At 38.7% G+C, this 24750-nt stretch overlaps 1 protein-coding gene across 1 annotated transcript in view; it reads right to left on the reverse strand.

Annotated features, from left to right (window-relative positions):
* Positions 1–15169: 15169 nt before the first annotated feature.
* Positions 15170–24750, reverse strand: part of LOC121373421 (serine-rich adhesin for platelets-like) — a 29431-nt gene continuing 19850 nt past the window's right edge. The window contains exon 8 of the mRNA XM_041500067.1: positions 15170–23399. Within this exon, the coding sequence (XP_041356001.1) occupies positions 16204–23399 (7196 nt within the window). The 3' untranslated portion in view covers positions 15170–16203. The remainder of the gene's footprint in view (positions 23400–24750) is intronic.

The following is a 24750-nucleotide window of genomic DNA, read 5'->3' on the forward strand; positions in this document are numbered from 1 at the left end:
ATGTAAGTACCAGTATATGGAGAGACAGAGAGAGAGAGAGAAAGAAAGAAAGAAATGTTTTATTTAACGATGCACTCAACACATTTTCTTTACGGTTATATGGCATCAGAGATGTGGTTAAGGACCACACAGATATTGAGCGAGGAAACCTGCTGTCACAACTTTATGGGCTACTCTTTTCGATTATCAGTAATTGATCTTTTATATGCACCGTCCCACAGACAGGGTAGTACATACCACGGTCATTGATATACCAGTTGCGGTGCACTGGCATGAACGAGAAAGAGAGAGAGACACACACATACACACACACACAAACACACACATAGGCTCCGATTTTGGTGGGGGGGGGGGGGGCAGGTTGGCTTTTGTCCAAATTAACGAAAGTGCCAGAATCTGGATAACATTTATTCATATTAACATAATACTGTAACCCATCACAGACCGTGGTATGTGCTATCCTGCCTGTGGTATGATGCATATAAAAGATTCCTTGCTACTAATGGAAAAATGTAGCGGGTTTCCTAAGACTTAATGTCGAAATTACCACTGGTATATCAAAGGCTGTGGTATGTGTTATCTTGCCTGTGGGATGGTGCATATAAAAGATATAAAAGATTGCTAGTAATGTCAAAATGTTGCAGTTTTCCTCGCTAAGACTATGTCAGAATTATCAAATATTAGACATCCCAATAACCGACGATAAATTAATCAATGTGCTCTAGTGGTATTGTTAAACAAAAACAACTAATATATGGTGAAATATTACCATCCAGGGCCCCGTTCCACGAAGCGATCTTAGCACTAAGATCACCTTAAGTGCATAAGGAAGTCATGTACTTCAGGCGATCTTAGGGATAAGATCGCTTTGTGGAACGCGGCCCTGGACACTGGATCCTGTAATCTACCACACTCAGGTGAACACTCTACCACTGACCTAGATTCCACCCTGAGAAACCAGTATTCTGAAAGTACTGCTAAAGTAATACATGTCCCCTACTGGGACCAACAAATATTCTTATCTCCTAAGTTCAAGGGCCAAACTTAAAGGAGGGAACAATTAAGGCATTTGGCCTGCTATGCATATTCAACTATATATAATGCACATTATTGCTTAATATCAACAAGTATAATCGTATAGTTAATTAATAAAACGGTTAAATGTGACGGCTATTATATATAACGGACGCAGCCATTTTGTACCATCCCAGTGAATACGCCCTCTGGCGAGCTGGTGGTTACGTAATGCCTAACGTGTCATGTCAGGAATTAGTCTTTGAACTGAAGAACAAAACATACCTGATTTTTGCGGATGCATCGCAATGTTCTGTAATAATATCCATCCTAGTAAGCCAGCACCAATTATATATTATTTTTCAATACAAAATAAACCACCATTGTTAAAGTGTTGAAATAACTGTATTATGTTTCGTACATAAATTAACCACGTACTGAAACAATAATCGGAGTGTTTTCTTGGTTAATTGGTCTTTTCTTTCCGTGGCCTGTACCTGTGGTTCTTGATTGGCAGGTGTATATTTAGACGGTCCCCAGAAACTGTGTCTAGACAAACTAAAAAGACGTGCCTCTTTTATGAAGATCACAGGGTATTGTGTGATAACAGCACGGATACACCTCAAATCATAATGGACTGTAAGTAATTCTGTAAAACCCTTGATTAAGTAGACTTTCCCATCTAAAATCACAAAACTGACCAATTACGTTGTCCCCCCCCCCCCCCCCCCCCCCCCCAAAAAAAAGTATCACTTGGGTATCGTGAGTGGCCAGCTTTCAGAAAAGGTTACTCTACCACTGATCACCTATTTAATATACATTCATTAATCGAAATTTTGAAGATTTTCAAAAAACATTTGATTTAATCTCTAGGACATGTCTTTGGCAAAAATTGTTTAAAAATAACATAAATGGAAAATTCTTAAAAATTATCTATCAAATGTATCAAGGAATAAAATCTTGCATTTGTACAAACAATGAAACATCAGATCTATTCCCTTGCAATATCGGTGTCCGTCAAGGAAAAAAATTGTTTTGTTTTCTATTTATTTAAATGATCTAGATAATTACTTAAAAAGCCACAATTGTACTTGGGTATATATAGCCACAGATGACATAGCAACAATCTCGGAAACCGCTCTTTATTTTCTAAGCTTATTATATGCCGACGATACTGCGCTTCTCGCAACAAACGCCTCCGATTTACAACAATCCCGTAATGCCTTTTCACAATATTGCAATAAATGGAAACTTAAAGTTAACGTAAACAAAACTAAAATAATAATTTTTAATGGTATTGCTAATGACTACAAGAAGATATTTACATTAGGAAACTAAACACCCGAAAACGTAAAAGAGTACAAATATTTAGGGTTAACTTTTACCAAATTAAATAGGTTTAAAATAACCAAAAAACTGCTAACACAAAAGGCGACAAAAGCAATGTACTTTATCCTATCAAAATCTAAAGACAATAACTTTTCAGTTGAATGTAAATTTAAATTATTTGATTCCATGGTTGTCCAGATTCTTTTATATGGATGTAAAGTATGGGGCCATGAAAGTATTGATATTATTGAAGCTATTCATATTACATTTTTAAAACACATCCTACCAGTAAAGAAAGGAACCCCACTATTCATGATATACGGTGAACTTGGAAGAAAACCCCTTAAATTAATTATCCAACAAAGGATGATAAGTATCTGGGCCCGAATTGTTTCTGGAACACAAACAAAAACATCCCTCTTATTGTATAAACTAATGTTACACGACTCTAACATATCTGGATATAATTATAAGTGGATAAAACACGTGGAAAATATATTTAATCAACTAGGTATGATCAGTATTTTGATGTCACAAAACGTTTCATCTATACCACTACTTATTCATAACGTTAAATTAAGACAAAATGATCAGCACCTACAACAGTGGAATAGCGACATAGCTTCATCATCAAGGGGTAAAATATACACCACATTTAAAGAACATCTAACATTAGAAAAATATATTATAAAATTACCACAAATATCCTGGACTACGTTACTAAAATTTAGAACATCAAACCATTACTTACCAATCGAAACAGGACGATGGAACAACACCCCAGTAGAAAGCAGACTATGTACACTATGTAACAAAAATGACATCGGAGACGAATTTCACTATCTACTTACATGCTCTTTCTTTAATAACTCCCGAAAAAATTGTTAAAGCCATATTATTATAACAAACCCAATATGCTGAAATTCAAACAATTAATGACAAATGACAAAATAAGTCTTCAAAAAAAGTTGTGCAAATTAATAAAAGAAATTACGGATAAATTCGGTAAACCTTAAAAAGAATTGTCTCCCAAGCTTATGCTGTCTTATTCCGACTACTACTATCCATGTTTGCATATATATATATATAGATAGATAGATAGATAGATAGATAGATAGATAGATAGATAGATTATTACTATTAGAAATATATTTCATTTTGTATTATTATTATTAGACCTTTTTTGTTTTGATATTGTACATATAAATTTTCTCCTGTAAACCCCATCTTGTCACTGTCATATAATTATTGTTAATGTACCTCATATGCCGCTGAATAGCGGCCTGGGTGAAATAAAGTTCTGTTCTGTTCTGTTCTGTCGTTTTTGCTCGAACGAGCCCTACCAATAGGTCTAATAGTATTCATTTTTTCTTTGGATTAAAAAAAAAAGGAAAAATACTATATCTCCATTTCGTTCTATTGATGTAACCTGAAATATATTTAGTTAAATAGTTTATTATACTATCAAGTCATTTATGTTGTTTTACAAGTCAGGTTGATGAAAGCGAAGCGCCTTGTCGTAAATTAGAGCATTTGTTTACACTGTGCATAGAGAAGATGGACGGAGCTGACGTCACTTCGCCCCAAGCTATACCACCGGACGTCACAAAAACGAAACAAAATGGCTTTCCCCAGTTAGCAGGAATAATCATGGGTTTTTTTATTAACTCTAAAATTACGCGTTTTTCATCTGTTAAAGTGTCAGTATGTGTTGGTGGTCCGGGTGTGCATCTTTCCAACACATAAGGCTCTTGTTTGAGTTGACCCTACCTTTAAGATCGTCCATTGTGGACTTGATATGTTTTACATAGAAAGCTTAACCAAAAAACCTCTTTTGCAGAACATTACCTGCTTCGGTGGCGCAATGGTCAAGCCACCGGACTACAGGCTGGTAGGTACAGGGTCCGTAGCCCGGTACTGGCTCCAACCCAGAGTGAGTTCTTAAGGGCTCAGTGGATAGGTGTAAGGCCACTACACCCTCTTGTCTCTCACTAACCACTAACTAAATAACAACTAACCCACTGTCCCAGATAGCTGAGGTGTGTGGCCAGGACAGCGTGCTTAAACCTTAATTGGTTATAAGCACGAAAATAAGTTGAAATGAAATGCAGGAAATTACTAAAATGGATTTATCAGTTTTTGCATCTGAATTCTTCATGGGGCGGGACATAGCCCAGTGGTATAGTGCTCGCTTTATGCACAGTCGATTGGGGATCGATCCTTGTCGGTGGGCGTATTGGGTTATTTCTTGTCCCAGCCAGTGCACCACGACTGGTATATCAAAGACTGTGGTATGTGCTATCATGTCTGTGAGATGGTGCATATAAAAGATCCCTTGCAACTAATGGGAAAATGTAGCGGGTTTCCTCTCCATAACTAGATGTCAGAATTACCAAATGTATGACATTCAAAAGCCAATGATTAATAAATCAATGTGCTCTAGTTGGGTTGTTAAACAAAACAAACTTCAACTTCGATCAGATGCCAATTTCATAGGGGGGAAATCTGTGGGCGATTTATTTACCCATGCTAAGAGTACACCATGTGCACGAGACTGTGTTGACGAAGGGAAATCTGTGGGCGATGTATTTATCCATGCTAAGAGTACACCATGTGCACGAGTCTGTGTTGACGAAGGGAAATCTGTGGGCGATTTATTTACCCATGCTAAGTGTACACCATGTGCACGAGTCTGTGTTGACGAAGGGAAATCTGTGGGCGATTTATTTACCCATGCTAAGAGTACACCATGTGCACGAGTCTGTGTTGACGAAGGGAAATCTGTGGGCGATTTATTTACCCATGCTAAGAGTACACCATGTGCACGAGTCTGTGCTGACGAAAGGAAATCTGTGGGCGATTTATTTACCCATGGGCCATTTCTCGATGCAGCCAGTGCACTACGACTGGTATAGCAAAGGCCATGGTATGTGTTGTCCTGTCTGTGGGATGGTGCATATAAAAGATCCCTTGCTACTAATGACAAAAATGTAGCAGTTTTTTTCCTCTACAAGACTAAATGACAAAATTACCAAATGTTTGACATTCAAAAGCCAATGTGCTCTAGTTGTGCTGTTAAACAAAACAAACTTTAACTTTGATCAGATGCCAATGTCACCCATGGGGGGGGGGGGGGGGGGGGGGGGGGGGGGGGAGGACTGTGGGCAATTTATTTACCGTGCTAAGAGTACATAATATGCACGTCTGTGTTGACAAAAGGTCGGGACAAACCCCAGTGGTAAATAGCTCGCTTGACGCACGGTCGGTCTGGGATCAATCCCTATCGGCGAGTCCACTGGGCTATTTTTTTCTCTAACCAGTGCAGCATGACTGGTATATAAAAGGCCGTGGTATGTGCTATCCTATCTGTGTAATGGTGCATATAAAAGATCCCTTGCTACTAATGATAAAAATGTAGCAGTTTTCCTAAGACTATAGGTGGGATTTAGCTCAGTCGGTCGAGTGCTCGTTTGAGGTGCTTGTGTCGCAGGATTGAACCACTTCGGTGGATCTATTCAGCTGATTTTTTTCCCTTACCAACCAGTGCACCACAACTGGACAAAGGCCGTGGTATGTGCTATCCTGTCTGTGGGGAAGTGTATATAAAAGATCCCTTGCTGTATTAGGAAAAATGTAGCGGGTTTCCTCTAATGACTATATGTCAGAATTAAATTATGAAATATTACACATCGAACAGCCTATGATAAATAAATCAATGTGCTCTAGTGGCGTCTACTGCTGAGCTACATTCCGCCCCGAGAAATAAAAACAAAGTCGGATCAAAGCTACGAGACAGACTTTAATAAATACTGCATCACACAGCAACATCTAAGCAAATGTGTGAGCCAATCACATGATCGGTCACGTGACTAACGCCACATAAGTGTTAATATGTACAATCGGGTGATTCAATACAAAACTGGCAGTAAAAACTCTCATCAATACACGCACTTTGTTATCAGAATACATGGTGTAAAATGTGGAAGTCACAACATATTATAATATATATATATATATATATATATATTTGTACTATGCAGAAAAATATAACATGGGTGGCATTCATGCAAAGAGAACACAGAAAATCAGAAAATGTATATGTATTCAACTTAAAGATATGGAATAAAGATACATACCACATGTGCTATTTTAGCATAAACCTTTTTTTCTTTTTCCTTTTCAAAGTGAAAATTATGCCTGTTAAACATTTAGGGCCGAATTTACGAAGCCTGTAACGCAGGCGTTTAAGCATAGTAAATGTGTATGTAGTTATATGCATGGAAGTCCAAAACAGGCTTTGTAAATTCGGCTCTTAGTTCTCAGTAATTGTTTTGTGTATGTTGGGCATTATATTACCTGATTTACATTATCCAATACTATTTCTCTTTGGTCAAAACATAATTTTACTTACATGCAATGTGACACTTAAAACATAATTTACTTACTTGTTCATGCTTATACCCAATATATGGGACAGTTTGTATGTTACATACAAATGATTGTGCAAGGATTGATTTATAATCGGAAATTGATCAGTTTAAAATATATATTAAAATTGTCTTAAAAACTATCTAAAGATCAGTTTGCCGTTTGTCAAGCATTTGGTAATTCTGACATGTAGTCATCAGAGGAAACCCGCTACATTTTTCCATTAATACTAATAGCAAGGAACCTTTTATATGCACCATCCCACAGACATGATAACACATACCACGGCCTTTGATATACCAGTCGTGGTGCACTGGTTTGGAACGAGAAATAGCCTGATGGGTCCACCGATGGAACGAATGAATAAATGAATGAATGATTGTTTAACAACACCCCAGCACAAAAATACATATCGGCTATTGGGTGTCAGAAAGGTGTCCACCGACGGGGATCGACCCCAGACCGACCGCACATCAGGCAAGCATTTGCTACTGGGCTATGTCCCACCCCTTTGATGACTGATAACAAAAATTCTAAAATTGATTATCGTGGGAAATGTTACCTGTAGTTGTTCCTAATGTTTAGATGATGGAACTAATGTGCCTGGTTTTGGGTTTGTTAAAAGGTGTATGTAAAGGAACCAGGTACTGAAAAGGTATTACAGGTAAAACTAGTAATTTGTAGGGTCTTATCACAGTGAATACAGCAGGTGCATAGTCTTAATAATTAAATCCAATCTTAAGTGCATATAATTCTAGCCGATAATATAACCAAGCTTGAGCCTGAACTGTTTGTACGTGCCCCCTATACCACGAAGGTTCCATCGAAAGTGTGCTTGAATCTTTACTGAATAGAAGTATGAAAGTTAAGTTAAAACCGAGTAGACCAAATCAAGCCACAAATGAAAGGAAGGTAAGTCCAGTCCTAACAGTGCCCATTATGGGTAAGACCATTATAAATTAAATGCTAAAGTTTCATCCAATTTGTTTTCAAAATACAGGGGTGGTGGTGGTGGTGGGGGGGCTTTTTTAAAAAATATTTTATATTTTTCAGGACGTTAGAAATACCAGACATCAAGCAGTAAAAAAAAGTTAGGGTTTTTTGTTTATCTTTGGGGAGGGCAATAACACCCACCTCCCCCAGAGGTGGGACTTTATCCCTGGGACGTTGACAAGGGGAGCAGGATTCAAATCTAGGATTTATTTTATAATGGTCTAATTAAGTATGAAATTAAAGAATAGGTCCATGAGAGATCATTTTAGTCCTTAATGAGATTCGGCGTTTACTTGTATACTAACCACCTCATTCCATCTAAATGTATGAAGTGTGTTTACAGCGTCGTTGGGCCTATTGTGCCATTTCTCATTCTAACCAGTGCACCATAACTGGTACATCAAACACTGTGGCATGTGCTATCCTGTCTGTGGGATGGTGCATATACAAGATCCCTTGCTACTAATGGAAAAATGTAGCAGGTTTCCTCTCTAAGACTATTGCAAAATTACCAAATGTTTGATATTCAATAGCCGATGATTAATTAAGCAAAGTGCTCTAGTGGTGTCATTAAACAGAACAAATTTTAATTCTGATCAGATTGCAATTTCACCTGTAGCAAGGAAAGCTGTGTTATAAACAAAACAAACATTAACTTTTATACACCACAGCATGTTTGAGTTATATGAGTATACTAAACTACTTATTCGTGTTTCATCTAAATATAGAAAGTGTTTACTTTTATACACCATAACATGATAGAGTCAAATGAGAAATGGTATTTACTTGTATACTACACTTCTCATTCTATCTAAATATTTAACAGATGTTTACTTTTATACACCACAACATGATTGAGTCAAATGAGAAATGGTATTTACTTTTATACTACACTTCTCATTCCATCTAAATATATAAAGTATGCTTACTTTTATACATCACAACATGACAGAGTTAAATGGACGGAAGAAGTTTATTTTGTTTAACAACACCACTAGAGCACATTGATGTATTGATCATCGGCTACTGGATGTCAAACATTTGGTGATTTTGACATATAGTCTTAAAGAGGAAATCCGCTACATTTTTCCATTAGTAGCAAGGGATCTTTTATATGCACCATCCCACAGACAGGATAGCACATACCACAGCCTTTGATATACCAGTCGTGGTGCACTGGCTGGAACGAGAAATAGCCCAATGGGCCACCGACGAAATGGACGGATGATGTATTGTTCTGCTCTAGAAAATGTATTAATGGACGACTCAATGGGAAATGTAATAACGAATAATAAATTAAATGAATTAGGATATTAAATTAATGTATGATGGATAATGTACATACACATAAGCAGAATCTTGGAAAGGCTTTTGTTTAATCTACATTTCAAGGGAGATAATTGATAAATAAAAATGCTGGAATTTTCTGTACCAATTAACTGCTCACTCTTGCAGAATCAGGCAAAAAAAAAAAAATAATAATAATAATAATAATAAAATAACAATAATAATATTAATAATATAAAAAATAATAAAGTAATTTTTAAAAAATAATAAATAAATAAATAAAAATTGATAAAAATCCATTCAATGAATTTACAACTACATGTAATGTCCTAAAAACTATGTCTTCTCGCTGACATGCATACTCCTGACATAAAACAAAACCTGGTGTTTCATCACTTTTAGCCACATAAAATATGTCTTATAGAATATACGACATTATGTAGACCAATACTATGTAATCAAGGAAACCTACATATTCATATATTATATAGCCTATACATATAATCTAAAGAAAAGACACTACAATATAATGAATAATTATTACCCATAATTATTATCGTTAAAAATATCTTGGTACATATCAAAGTGATACGTCTCACTAGAACGCTAAGTGGGACGTAACACTTAACTTCACGACATCATCGATTGGCGCACTACAATCTTACATGAACATCAACCAAACGAGTTCAGTGATATAAATTAAGATCGATTATGGGTAATAAATAGTATATTAAACTCGCTACCATTTCATATCATGTTTATGTCCTCGTGAAATAATTTTCATGGTCACTCGCTAAAAGTTGTGACAATTGAAAATTATTTCACTCGGGACATAAACATGATATGAAATGGAAGCTCGTTTAATATCCTATAAGTATGAAACTAAATAAAAAATACTTGCTATATAAATGATCGGTAAAAGAAAACCACTCTGAATATATATGTTTTAAAAGACATCTACCGAAGCACTGAATGGTGGTTTATCACACAAAAATACATATAAAAATAGCGTATCACAGATCCTTAGTGGCTTAGGATGTCCTAACAACTACTTGTACTTAGGAATCCACAGTGGCTTAGGTTGTCCTAACAACTACTTGTACTCAGGAATCCACAGTGCCTTAGGTGGTCCTAACAACTACTTATATTTAGGAATCCACAGTGGCTTAGGTTGTCCTAACAACTACTTGCATTTAGGAATCCACAGTGCCTTAGGATGTCCTAACAACTACTTGTACTCAGGAATCCATAGTGGCTTAGGTGGTCCTAACAACTACTTATATTTAGGAATCCACAGTGGCTTAGGTTGTCCTAACAACTACTTGCATTTAGGAATCCACAGTGGCTTAGGTTGTCCTACTAACTACTTGTATTTAGGAATCTATAGTGGCTTAAGATGTCCTAACAACTACTTGTACTTAGGAATCCACAGTGGCTTAGGTTGTCCTACTAACTACTTGTATTTAGGAATCCATACTGGCTTAAGATGTCCTAACAACTACTTGTATTTAGGAATCCACAGTGGCTTAGGTTGTCCTAACAACTACTTGTACTTAGGAATCCATAGTGGCTTAGGTTGTCCTAACAGCTACTTGTACTTAGGAATCCATAGTGGTTTAACCGACCTCTGTGGTGCAGTGGTTAAACCATCAGACTACAAGCTGGTAGGTACAGGGCTCACGGCCCAGTACTGGCTCCAACCCAGAGCGAGTTCTTAAGGGCTCAGTGGGTAGGTGTAAGGCCACTACACCCTCTTCTATCTCACTAACCACTAACCACCTAACAACTAACCCACTGTCCTGGATAGACAGCCCAGATAGTTGAGGTGTGTTCCCAGGACAGCGTGCTTGAACCTTAATTGGATATAAGCACAAAAATAAGTTGAATTGAAATAAATAGTGACTTAGGTTGTCCTAACAACTATTTGTACTTAGAATTCAGTGGCTTAGGTTGTCCTAACAATTACTTGCTCTTAGGAATCCTTAGTGGCTTAGGCTGTCCTAACAACTACTTGTACTTAGGAATTTACTAGTCAAATTTAAATAAATCATTCCTTTTATTTATAAAAAATGTTTTGTAAACAAATTAATTCTGTTTTGCTTTTTAGAAAAAGAAAGAAAGAAAAATCAATAAAAATTCAGTATATGACAAAGATAACACTTATGGTACAAACAAGCAATTTAATTGCATGTTTTATAAAATTGTTTAACAAAAATCATGAATGAAATAAAATATATAATTTTTTTTTTACAATGTCATGCTTATTTATATTTCTAAAGAAACACTCCAAGTTTACCACAAACACAAGGGCGGATCCATGAAATATTTTGCAGCATGCAGGGGATGTAGGGAGTGTGAGGGTGGTGGTGGGGGGGGGGGGGCTAATGATAAAAGGGCACATGAACCAACTGCCGTAGTCAAAAGGGCATTTCAATAAAAAAAAAATTAATGCAAAAAAAAAGGGGGCACTGGAATATTTTTGGTTCCACCCCCCGAACCACCCCGCCCCCACATCCGAACACCGCTTTCAAAATATTTCTGTTGCGAAAAACTTAACTTGACTGTAATATGAATGCTAAAATATTTGCATAGCAATATAGTTATTTACCTGTAGCTGGAACAGTGTACTTTTATTAATTATTGCTGATCAGTTTAGAACATAGAAAATACATGCAGTAACACATATGATTTCATTTATTAGCTTTGATTTGTCTTTATGGCATTAAAGTCACACAAAGCCTAGTTTGAGCCTGTGAAAAACGAACACCAAGTTTAGTTAATCTACAAACCTGCAACACATTTGGATACGGTTTATAACCGAGAGAAGCTAAAGTCTGTGATGTTTAAACGGGAAAATACCATCTAAAATTTTAGACGAACAGATACATGTAGCTGGTGTGTGTGTGCAGGACAATCTGCTATTCAAGTTCCAGAGATTGTGTCGCAATTGTAAAATGGAAGCTTTCAGTTTTGCAATACTTAGTTAAGGCTCCCACCCAGAGCAAGTTTTAATGACTCAATCTCTCTCGCTAACCACTAACTAACTCGCTATCCTGGACAGACAGCCCTGATAGCTGAGATGTATGCCCAGGACAGTGTGCTGCTTCGGTTCGGTGGTGTCGTGGTTAAACCACTGGACGTAAGGCTGGTAGGTACTGGGTTCGCAGCCCGACACCGGCTCCCACCCAGAGCGAGTTTTAACGACTCAATGGGTAGGTGTAAGACCACTACACCCTCTTCTCTATCACTAACCAATAACTACTAACCCACTGTCCTGGACACACAGGTAGGTACAGGGTTCGCAGCCTGATACCGGCTCCCACCCAGAGCAAGTTTTAATGACTCAATGGGTACGTGTAAACAAAATTCTAGAAGCCCTGTATTTAGATATTTTTTTAGCTGATCTGTGTGCACATGCCATATCCAGTCTACATGAGACTTAACTGTCACTAATGAAAATTCAGACAACATAAATTTTCCCTGAAACTGTCAACTTTGAACAAGTCCACCTGAACAAAGAGGCCAATGACGACACCTAAGCATTGTACTTTACAGGTGGCCTTATTATGCAGTATTACTGGTATGTTATAGTTTGTACATTTGTACACTATTTAAGCTTTCGTATGAAACTAACAAACCTCAAATAACTAGATCCTGTCTATATACAGGATATACATGTACATTAAAGTTAAGTTGATTGTTGCACATAAAATTCGTTTTTTTTTTTTAGCTTTTGCTTTCTCATTGAAACAAAAAAGTCCTATTACAAAAAACTGATATTAGTAATATATGTATGAACAATTGTATAGAATGATTATTAGAAAATTTGTTTCTAATTTTCATTATTATTCATACTTACCTAGTACTAGCACAACAACGCTATACAACCAGTCATAACATCAACTGCAGAATTATCTCCCCTTGCCAGATGTATAACCTACACCCGGGCATGCGAATACCATATATCCTCGTTTTTTATTCTGCAGTCCTCCACTGCATTCAATGTTCGTACTAGCTCTTGAAAATTTTTATAAATTTTTTATGGCTTAGGGTCGTATAGCATTGTTGTGCTAGAACGGCAAGCTGAATAAGACTAAATGCAAATTTTAAACAAAGACAAAAAAAACATTCAACTGTACATACGTTGAACAAAGTTTTAAAATATTTTTTCCCCTACATTCCATGTTGATTGTTTCACATAAAATGTTTATTTTCCTTTCTTAGCTTTTGCTTTCTTAATGAAAAAAAACATTAAAATCCCTATTAGAAAAAAATTACATTAGTACATGTAGAATGAACACATATATAGAATACTTATACAGCTAGCTCTGGGTATGCAAAACAAATCGCCAAATTTTGTATTAAACAAAAAAAAATATGGCAGAAATCAACAATTTTTTTTACTTTTGTTAAATTCAATTATTACATGAAATAATTTTGCCAAATTAAAATAAAATTTGCCAAATGCTTTCAAAATTTTACAGTTGGCGAATTTGGCGAGTGCCAGGGCTAGTCCTGGGCTTAACTGTAAGTTACGACTAAAAACAGTGAAACTCCTCTCAACCGGACACGCAAGGACCAAGTAAAAACATCTGGGCTTAAATGTAAGTTACGACTAAAAACAGTGAAACTCCTCTCAACCGGACACGCAAGGACCAAGTAAAAACATCTGGGCTTAAATGTAAGTTACGACTAAAAACAAACCATTCAACTGTAGAAACGTTGTACATACAAAGATTTAAAATACAGTGAAACTCCTCTCAACTGGACACGCAAGGACCAAGTAAAAACATCTGGTTTTAAGAGGTATCTGGTTTTGAGAGGGTCTCTTATCCACAGATATTTAAAAAGAGACCATGAAAAATGTCTGGTTTTGAGGGAATTCCAGTATACAGAGGGTCTGGTTTTGAGAGGGTCTCTTCTCCACAGATATTTAAAAAGGGACCATGAAAAATGTCTGGTTTTGAGGGAATTCCGGTTTACAGAGGGGTCTGGTTTTGAGAGGTTTCACTGTATTTATTTTGGCAATACAGTTTTCGTAGATTTCTCGTTGATTGTCTACCTGTCTAATGAACTGTGTCTGGCCACAATGCTATCATTACAAGCTGTAAAGGATGAATGTAAAACAATAAAACCAACTACCAGGTTTTTGGCCAGAGGGTACAAAAGCAGGGTTTCTGCTAGAGGGTAAAACGGGTATGGCACCATACCAAAATTTTTAAGTTGGCCTTTTGACAAAATTGATAACTCTTGATGATTTTCTTAACCCTAACCCAAAACCTAACCCATTTTCTTTCTTAGGGTGACAGTTGCTTTCAGCACACACATTGTAAATATTTAATTCCATAGCGCCATACCCAAAAAATGTCTTTCTGGCAGAAACCCTGAAAAAGTAAAATTAAGTACCCTAAAATCTAGGAAATTAATGGATACATTATTATAATTTATAGAAAGATTATAGTAAGAGAATTGCTGTTTTTTATTTGTCAAAGAACAGTGTGTAATTTCAAAATATTTCAAACCCATAACCACCTAGTACGCAGTGGCGTAGTGTGGGTGGTTGCCCTGGGCACAAAAATCGGGACTGGTGGAAGGGACTTGGGGAGTGCTAATGGTCCACTGGTTAGGGGTGCAATACTTGCCTTGCCCCGGGTGCTGGTAACCCACGTTATACCACTGCTAGTACAGCACCTATGGTCTGTTTTGGTGTTAAACTATTTTCACTCTCAAACTACTTTCTGGCAGAAAGCCCAACTAGTTACAGGAAAACTGTTGATCATGCAAACATCTGAAAAACCTATCATGTTCACTATCAATCATTTCACAATTTCAAAAGGAAGAGGTGGCAAACAGAAGCAACCAATGATGTCAAACATGTTAAACAATATTTTTAAAATATACCGATCTCCAATAAAAACACATCACCCAAATTTCAGATGTTATTGCTAGATCGCATGTGTGAGGTTCCTATAAATTAAACACACAATAACCATAATCCGGGTGTATAATTTTATATACTCAACAATGAAAGTTTAGCTAATGTTAAAAGAAATGGCATAACATTTATAAATTAACCTATTTTTATTAATTAATATTCACATCTGAAATGTTTACCAATTACATACAACATAAACTCATCAACCTTTGCTTAACACAACAGGAGGATCTGCTTTTCTTTTAAGTTTATTCAACCATGGCAAATTTAGACATCATAATAGATATTTGCTAAACTTTCGTTGTCAAGTATAGTTATTTACTGCCAACCAGAAAATACTCAGTTATACAAAATCAGTTAAAAGCAGGCTTTCTGTCAGAAAATAATTCGAGGGTAGGTAATAAAAAAAAAACAGACTGTAAGTGCCGCTACTATAATCCATTCCACAGGGAATGCCTTTTTTCATACTATGAAATTTACTACAAATTATTTATTTATGAGCCGATTGATTTGATTTTTCTTTTGTTATCTCTAAAACACTTTTACTTTTCTTCTTACATTAAACCAAACTGAAATTATTTACAATTTTTTTTTTTTTTTAGAATGACTTAACGGAATATAGGTGGAACTCATGGGTTTGAAATGTTTTGAAATTGGACCAACTGTAAACAGCAGTTCTGTTACTATGATCATTCCTAAACATAATAAAATATATCCATTAATTTTCAAGATTTTAGAGACTCAGTCTAGTACCAGCCTCTGAGAATTCAACATTTGCCTAAACCATTTATGGTTTATCCAAAAACAAATTCAGAATGTTCTGTCCATGACAAGACGCTATGGAATTGAATGTTATTATTAAAAAGCTTGGGAGAGAGTGGTAAATCTTGTGCCACTCCTTATAATTCATCTTTAAAAAACTAGGAAATACTGATAAAGATAATCAAAACCAAGCGATAAATGTTATTTGATTCCTTAGCTAGACCACAATGTCACGTAATATAAACTTTAGATCAACAAATTGTTTGGGAGTGATGGGGAGGGGGAATCTGTTACCTGTCCTTATTATTCACTAAATGGAGTAACTATTCAATATTCATTGAACAGAAGTACTAGTCACTATTAACTGAAGGGAGGTTCTATCTTAAAAAGACTGGGAAACATTCATAAAGATGATAAAAAAAACCTAGCAATAAATATATTTATAATTTGATTCTTTAGCTGGAATCGTCTGTTACTAATACAGTCTGATTATCTGGCATAAGATTGTGAACGGGCAGAGTTGGCTGCATATTATCCAGTTCCAACTCAAAGTACTGCCCATCCAACTTCTTCAAAATATCCAAAGTGCATCCCAGTTCATCGTCAATGGACTGGGACGATAAAAAATCAGATCCATTTTCTGGTCCCACGTGAACATTTTGGTCAGTATTCAGATGCTGGTGGTACACGGTTGAACTCTGAAGACGGTTAGTCTGTTTGCTCAATAAATTACTCAACAGTGGATTTTCAGAATTGACTGATTCACCAGCCACGCTGGAATTATAGGAGTGACTGACAGTTCCCTTCCAATTAGAAGCATTTTTCTCTTTTAATGAAGCACTTGAGTGCTTTCGGTTTACTGTACTGGATGTAACGGAAGCTGTTGCTTGTACAGGAATACTGTTTTGTCTCAAAGGTGCTGACGTGAAGACGAACTGAGATGAAGTTGATGGAATGATATCACTTTTGTTGCAAGAGCTCACACTCTGGTTTGGTGGGAAGAGTGCATTACAATCACAATCTTTAGTAGTTTTCACACTGTTCTGACCGGCCAACAAATTACGGAGATCCGAGTTGGAGAAACTAATTTTGCTTGCCATCCCATCATGTCTGTTGTGATCTCTAAGCAGGACACTGAGATTAACATTTGGTGGGTTCACTTCAGAATGAGATCCAATGAAAGGAATTGAACTGGACTTCGATTTTGCTGTGCTGTTCAAAATCTGATGAGTCTTTGGTACAGAATTTGCCGGGAAAATGCCACTGAAGTCTATATTTCCTGGATTGGCATTCTGCTTTCTATCAACTGGCTTCTGAGGCAGAATGCTCGCAAGATTGATGTTAGGTGCACGGCCCATGTAGTTGACGTTTGGCAGATCGAACGCAATGAAGGGGTTTTTAGCATGGGCTTCACTGGTGCTACATTTCACATTCAGAGGAATACCCTTCAGAACTTGTCCAGGGTCAGGAATCTGGATATCCAGTGCGGATGTTTTCTGTCTGTTATTTCCATGAGCATTCAGCAAGTCCACTGAAACAGTATCACCACTTTTGTGCTTGCCCCAAGCATCACAGTTCTTCAACTGTCGACTATTTCCAAGAGCATTTAAAAGGGCAGAAGGCACATCGCTTTTAGAGTAGTTCGTACCACTCCTCGACTTCACTATTTTGAGTTTATCGCTCTCTTCATCTGAATGGGAATTTAACAGTCCCGCCAACAGCGGTGCAGAACCCACTGGGTTTGTTCTTTCAACATGGGCATTTCTCACTGGCTGACTCTGTACGGAGACTGTTGTTGAAGATGCAGGAGCACTTTGAGATTGTGTGTGTGTGGACACACTGTTAGAAGACTGTGGCTGCTTACCGAGACCATCATCACACAATCTGTAATCAGCAGAAGACACCTCCATGTTGGTTTCATTGTTTGAAAACACAAAGGAAACATCAGAAAGCTTTGTACACGACATAATCAGACTTGACGATTCGTCCATTGGAACCACCACTGATGTCGCACTCTTGGCCTGAGGTGTACTGTCAGATATTTCTGATTTCACAAGAGGTTTTCTGTTCACTTTTAGGTGCTCTGGTTTCATATCTGGATCAGCAAGAACCTTTTCACGCAGCAAGGCAAGATGATATGAAAATGGAAATTCTTTGGTCATCTTTGGGTCACCTGAAGAAATGGATGCTTTAGAAAGGTCACAACCTGATCCACTCTCTAAACCAGCTCTGGAAATCAGCCTCTTAGTTTCCCTGCCTGTGGTTTGTTTTAAGCTAGGCTGAGAACCATACGACAGAATGGCAGACGGTGTTGCTTCATATGGACTTGCAGGCTGCATGCCAAGACTCTGTGATCCTGGAGAAGGAACCATCTGTGACCCACATGGACTTGACGGCGGCACAGTAGATGTGCGACCAGAAACGAACACCTGACCTTGCCGTGAACCCGGTCGAGATCCGTAAGACGACGAGGATCCTTGAGGACTGGCCGAAAGCATTCCTAGCGGATACACTTTTGGCGACAGTATCATGCTGTTAGGACTGGCAGGAGGTACTGAATGAGGATCATGTGGGCTAGCTGGTGGTGGTACAGACCGAGGTCCGTGAGGACTAGCAGGAGGAACTGACCGAGGACCATGGGGACTGGCTGGTGGAACAGACAGAGGACCACATGGGCTTGCTGGTGGCAGGACTGATGGTGGGCCGCCGTGTGGGCTAGCTGGCACTGATGCCGACTGTGCACCTGGACTGGATGGAGGTACTGAAAGCGTTCTTGATATCAGAGCAGCACGAGGACTTGCTGGAGGAACACTTGAGGTGTATGGACTTGGAGGTGCAAACAGTGATGGATACTGATTACTCGTCGATGTAACTGGCTGTGTTACTGCTGAAGGAAACTGACTGCTTCTTCCACATGGATTGACAGATGACGTCTGTACCACAGACTGGGAGACTTGTTTTGATGAATATGTAGGCTTCACATCCTGCACTCCATTTAGAAAAGAGCTTGACAAAATGTTGGTTAGCATTGAAGATCCTTCAGTTGAATGTTCAGATTTCATGTTAGTGGTAATCACCTGTCCATCCTGAGACTTGTTAAGCTGGTGGAGTGCTTCTTCATAACTGGGCAAACTGTCCTTTCTGCCAAGAAGTTGTTTCAGAACACCTGTCCTTTTAACTGGGGCTTCTGAATGACTTGTAGCTGTGCAGTATATTACTTCAGAGTTTGCTCCCCCTGGGGAGTATTCTGCTTGTTTTCGATCTGAAGAACTGAGGCTCACGTTTTCAACTGATGTGTTAAGGGCATCTGGACTTGAGCAGGCAACTGTTACAGTTGGTTTGATCAAAGTCACACGATGGGTCTTGTTCATGTTTGCTGATGAGGAAACAGTACCACCTTGAATGGGCATGAAAGCATTTGGTGAGCTGAAATTACCCACTGGACTATGACTTATACTGCTTTGAGACACAACTGAACTGGATGCAGACTGAGAACACATGGACTGTGATGATGTAAGTTGACCTGGACTCTGGGTCACTTCATTCACAAACCCAGACTCTGGCATCAAAGTATATGATGACCCGACATGAAGTTCATCACTGGAGAGTAAAGAACTGGGAGTCAGATTCATAACTGGACTGGCATCAAAACTGTGGTATCCTGCATCAGGAGTTTCACTGCTCAATCTTTCTATAGACCTCTGTCGCTGCCGCCGAACTGGATGTCTTGATGAAGCACCCTGAACACTAAAAGACTGGGGGACCGACGAACCATCACAGGTCTGAAATGACTGTACGTCTTGTGGTTTAGATAATGCTTGTGGTGTAAGATTAACAACTGGTGAAACAAACAGTGGCATGGAAATGCTTCTTTGCATGGGTACAAGTCTATTTTTCACTGACAAATTAACATCAGGATGCTTGTTTCGAAGAGGTGGTGGGTTTGGAACGGTAAACGGTTCAATGAGTTGAGATTCCTGGCTGGACGACAGAGCATCCATCTGCTGAAAGTCAGCTGATTCGATGTCAGCCAGCGGATGCTTCATCTGGAACATTCTGTCCTGGGAATGCTCCGTGATAAAATCGGCAACCTCTGAAGGGAGTTCCGAATTTAATATAGATTCTCTGTGTGCATCGTAAGACTGGACAGTAGTCGGGTAGTCGTTTTTCTTCAAGTGATCAAGACACAGATCTGGCCGAGAGCCATCAACAATCATGCTGCTGTGCAGATCCAGACTGTTCTGATTGTGATCCTTATCAACACTCTCCACATTCTCTCCTTTCTGAAGCTGCCTCCTGCTGTTAACCGACTGCAGAAGATTCAGAAGGTTAACAGGTGGTTGGTTGCTGCTGGAGGATCCTCTAACTTGCCTCTGAAGGTTACGACCAAGATGGACTCCACCCTGGGACTGCTGCAGGATCTTCTGTAGCAGGTGCTTTGCCTTTGCCTTGTCAAACTGCTTCATCTCACTTGCTACATTCGGATTCTTCGCTTTGCTTAAGAAGCTGTTCATCTGCTGATCTAACTGCATTTTCTGGTGTATCAATTGCTTCTGTGATGGACGCAAGGACTTGGCATTTACGCCCACGGATGCGGTCTGTGGCGATTTTGATCCAAGGGACGTCACCAAGTCTTGGTCAACAAACAGTGGAGATGTATCGAGCAGGGCATCACTTTCCAGACTCTCAAGACTGAGTTTGCTACCAGATATCCTCACAGACTGACCAACAGCACGTCCTGAACCAACCTTTTGAACACTTTCATTCGATGCTCCTGCAGACAGTTTCTTTGATGGTCTCAACGAGTTACTTGTGTTTGTTGTACATGCCTTGTTATTCATCCTCCTCTCAACATGATTTACCTGGTGTCTGGATGTCGGTACCGGCTGCAGCATTCTCAAACCGTCAAAGCTTGCCTCACTGGTAACAAAACTGGATGGCCGGTTTGTTTGCTGTGATGATGATGAAGTTGGAGATCCAAGTGAAAAAAACACATCATCATCGTCCAGCCTGACTTCAGAAGAATTGAGCTTCTTGAAAGTCTGATTGTTTGTCTCCTGATCACTGGACTTTCGTTTTCTTCCCAGAATATCTGTATCTCGGACAATTGGCAGATCGGGAGAACTTGTTATCACAATCATTTGTTCATTATACTCATTATTAGAGTCACTTTTATCACAAATCAGCTGTGAATTATCCAATGAACCATAGTTTACAACATGTTCAATGGATTGTGATAGAGCTGGTGTAACCGCCACTGATGTTGATGATGTGGTAAAGGAAACAGGTTTACAATGTGGCTGTCCTTGTTGCATAGGATTAGATGTTACAAATACTGTTGCTGGGACTGATGTGTTGATTATCGACGTCACAGTGGCAGCAGAATCCACACTGGAGTGCAGACCTTTCTGTATGGAATGTGATACAGCCGATTTTAGAATCACAGACGTTGTGGATGAAGAACCTAAACCAGAAGACATATGTGAAGATGCTGATGTGAAAATCATTGATCCGGGTAATGATGTATTTACCAGGGAAACTGTTCTCGACGACTCAGACCCTTTGTCAGGATTTAAAACACATTCTAACTCTGAATTAGACATAACGGTGGATAAACTGGAAGAAATTCCACCACTGTCTTTCTGTGAGCTAAGACGAAGAGGCAATGATGATGATGATGATGATGATGATGATACAAGCTGTGGAGTTGTAGAGTTCTTTGACTGTGCATTGGATGCTATACTAGCAGCAGATACAAGCTGCTGCTGGTGAACACTTCCCGTTTTCGGGGCATTTACAATAAGGAAGACTTCTGATGTTTTCGTTCCTGAGTTTGGAGTAAGCGGTAATTTGATGACCTCGGCTGGAATGTTGGACAGACCTTTGGATGGAGTTAGCGGAAGCTTAATCACTTCTGTATGCATCTGAACAGAGCCTTTTGGTGACGTGCCTGTGTGAACAGCCTGCACATTGGAAGCTATCTGTGCTAAAAGACCCTGGGCTTCTTTGGCTCGTTTTTCTTTCAAGATGGCCGACACTGGCCTACTATCGTAAGCTGGACCCTGATTCTCAACACCTTTGGTTTCTTTTAAAATGGACGATATGGTTTTAATGGGCGAAACTTTCGGACGAATCGGCGCAAACCTGCTCCGTGCACGTTTCGGAGTCTGTGGTGATGATAGCACAGGCCCATCCCCATTGGTTGTTACAGTCATCTGACCTTCAGACACAGACATCACATTTGATGTCATCTTAGGCTCTCCATCACCCGTTTCTTGATACTGATCACCAAAATCTATCTGCATTTGGTTTCCTTCACTATCCGATTCCTCTGTAGAAACAGATAACCTTTGGTTGAGCTGTGGTGAAACGTCAGGAGTCAGGTCTTTACGCGAATTTGTTACGGGAACGAACGCACTGCAAAAAGCACTTGGCAGAGTTCCACAAGAGGGTGGAGCCTGAGTCAGGGTCTCTGTCACTAGGCCGGTCTTACTGCCGTCAGTTTTACCCCCTTCCATCAGACTCACATTTAACATACTGGTGTGCACAGCTTTTCTTTTACCATCCACATGCATGGCATTCCCGTTCTGTGCAAGTGTCGAGCAGCTTGCATTGCGACTGAAAGGTTTTCCCGATGTTATCACTGCAGGTTTTCGAACAATGTGAAATTTCTCTGACCTGACTGAGGAAGAACTGTTCTGAGAAGATGCATCTGTCACGGACTTCGTTCCAGCTTGGTCTTTATTAGAGATGCCGTTCTGGAGAATATCACTTCCATTTCGCTCATTAAATGTAAACTTCACATTGTTCAGAAGAATCTGCTTCACCACAGAATGACTCACTGGACCATCATCCTTGGAACCAGCTTCTAAAAAAACAGTTTTACTTACATGTAAACCAGATGCTGTGCGACTGGAATTATTCTCACACAAGACTGGAGTGCTAATATTGATGCTGCCTGCACTACTGGAAGTATGATTTTCTACTGATTTCACAGTGACTTCTGAATTAGATCTATTTCCATTTGAAGACGGAATAACAGCTATTTCCTTTTCCAAGGACAAAGAACCAATATTTCCTTTTCGAGAATTTGTGAACAAAACAGGAGATTCTGTCACTTTTTTAACCCCCTCACTGCTGATGGAACACTGATTAACCAACATCTGAGCCTCACTGATATTCACAAATGTTACTTGTTTAACCCCTTCACTGCTAATGGAACACTGATTCACCAGCATCTGAGCTTCACTGGTATTCACAAACGTCACTTGTTTAACCCCTTCACTGCTGATGGAACACTGATTCACCAGGCTCTGGGCTTCGCTGGTGTTCAAGAAACACATGGGTGACTTCAACAACTTTGGAGATTCAGGAATCTTTCTCTGCTCGGAGTGGCTGACCGGGGACTGCAGAAGCTTGGTGATGTTGCGTGCTGCATACTTGATGGGCGATGGAAACGCCGGGGACGGGGTGAGGAATCCCTCAGATCTCAGCTTCTCATTCTCGTGCTCCACCTCGGACCGGTGCTGTTGGAGCTTCTTCTTCTGCTCCTTGATGAGTTCCCGTTCAGCCAGTTTGCGCTGGAGCTGTAGCTGCATCTCCTTGTGTTTGTTACCACCAGATGAGCTCGTGAAAAGGCTACATACAGGAACTGTAAAACAGAAACAAATTAACTTATTAAAGAACTGTTCATCAGAGCTTCAAATCATGAGATGAGAAAAGAAAAGAAAAGAAGAAAAGAAAAGAGAAGAGAAGAAAGGGCAGATGAGGAGAGAAGAACTGTTCAGCACGACTTCAAAACATGAGATACAAAAGAGAAGAAAAAAGAAAAGAAAAGAGAAGAGAAAAGAAGAAAGGGCAGATAAGGAGAGAACTGTTCAGCACTGCTTCAAAACATGATAGAAATGAAGAGAAGAAAAGAGAAGAGAAGAAAGGATAAATAAGGAGAGACCTGTTCAGCACTGCTTCAAAACATGATAGAAATGAAGAGAAGAAAAGAGAAGAGAAGAAAGGGTAGATAAGGATAGAACTGTTCAGCACTGCTTCAAAACATGATAGAAATGAAGAGAAGAAAAGAGAAGAGAAGAAAGGGTAGATAAGGAGAGAACTATTCAGCACTGCTTCAAAACATGATATAGAATTGAAGAGAAGAAAAGAGAAGGGAAGAAAGGATAGATAAGGAGAGAACTGTTCAGCACTGCATCAAAACAAGATGTAGAAAAGAAAAAAGAGAAGAGAAGAAAGGATAGATAAGGAGAGAACTGTTCAGCACTGCTTCAAAACATGATGTAGAAAAGAAAAGACAAAAGATAAGAGAAGAGAAGAAAGGGTAGATAAGGAGAGAACTGTTCAGCACTGTTTCAAAACATGATAGAAAAGAAGAGAAGAAGAAAAGAATAGAAAAAAAGACAAGATGTGGAGAGAAGACAAAAGAAAACAGAAGATGGAGTTTAAAAGAGTTTAAACTTTGTTTTTGTAAAATGACACCATTAGAGCACATTGATTTATTAATTATCGGCTATTGGATGTCAAACATTTGGTAATTTGACCAGTTGTGGTGCACTGGTTGGAATGAGAAAAACCCAATCAGTTGAATGGATCCATCGAGGTGGTTCGATCCTGCGACACAAGCATCTAAGGTGAGCACTCAACCAACTAAGCTAATGTTTTATTTACAAATGCACTCAACACGAAAAAAAAGAAAACTGGACATTTCTTATTAATGTTACAGGCTTTCTGCCAGAAAATAATTTGAGAGTACATAATAAAAACAAAACATCTTTTGAAATTCAACAATGCATTTCACGCATTTTAACAAATTTTAAACAGCAATTCTCTTACTATAATCTTTCTAAAAAAAATAAAAAAATATTTATTAATATCCAAGATTTTAGGGTACATAATTTTACCCTTCGTACCATCTGGCAGAAACTCTGTGTACCATTCAGTTCGATAGTCTCTCACACATTCTGTAGTACTTTGTTGTTCGAAAAACGTTTTAG

Source organism: Gigantopelta aegis, chromosome 5 (genome assembly GCF_016097555.1).
Source record: "Gigantopelta aegis isolate Gae_Host chromosome 5, Gae_host_genome, whole genome shotgun sequence".
NCBI classification, from domain to species: Eukaryota; Metazoa; Mollusca; class Gastropoda; order Neomphalida; family Peltospiridae; genus Gigantopelta; species Gigantopelta aegis.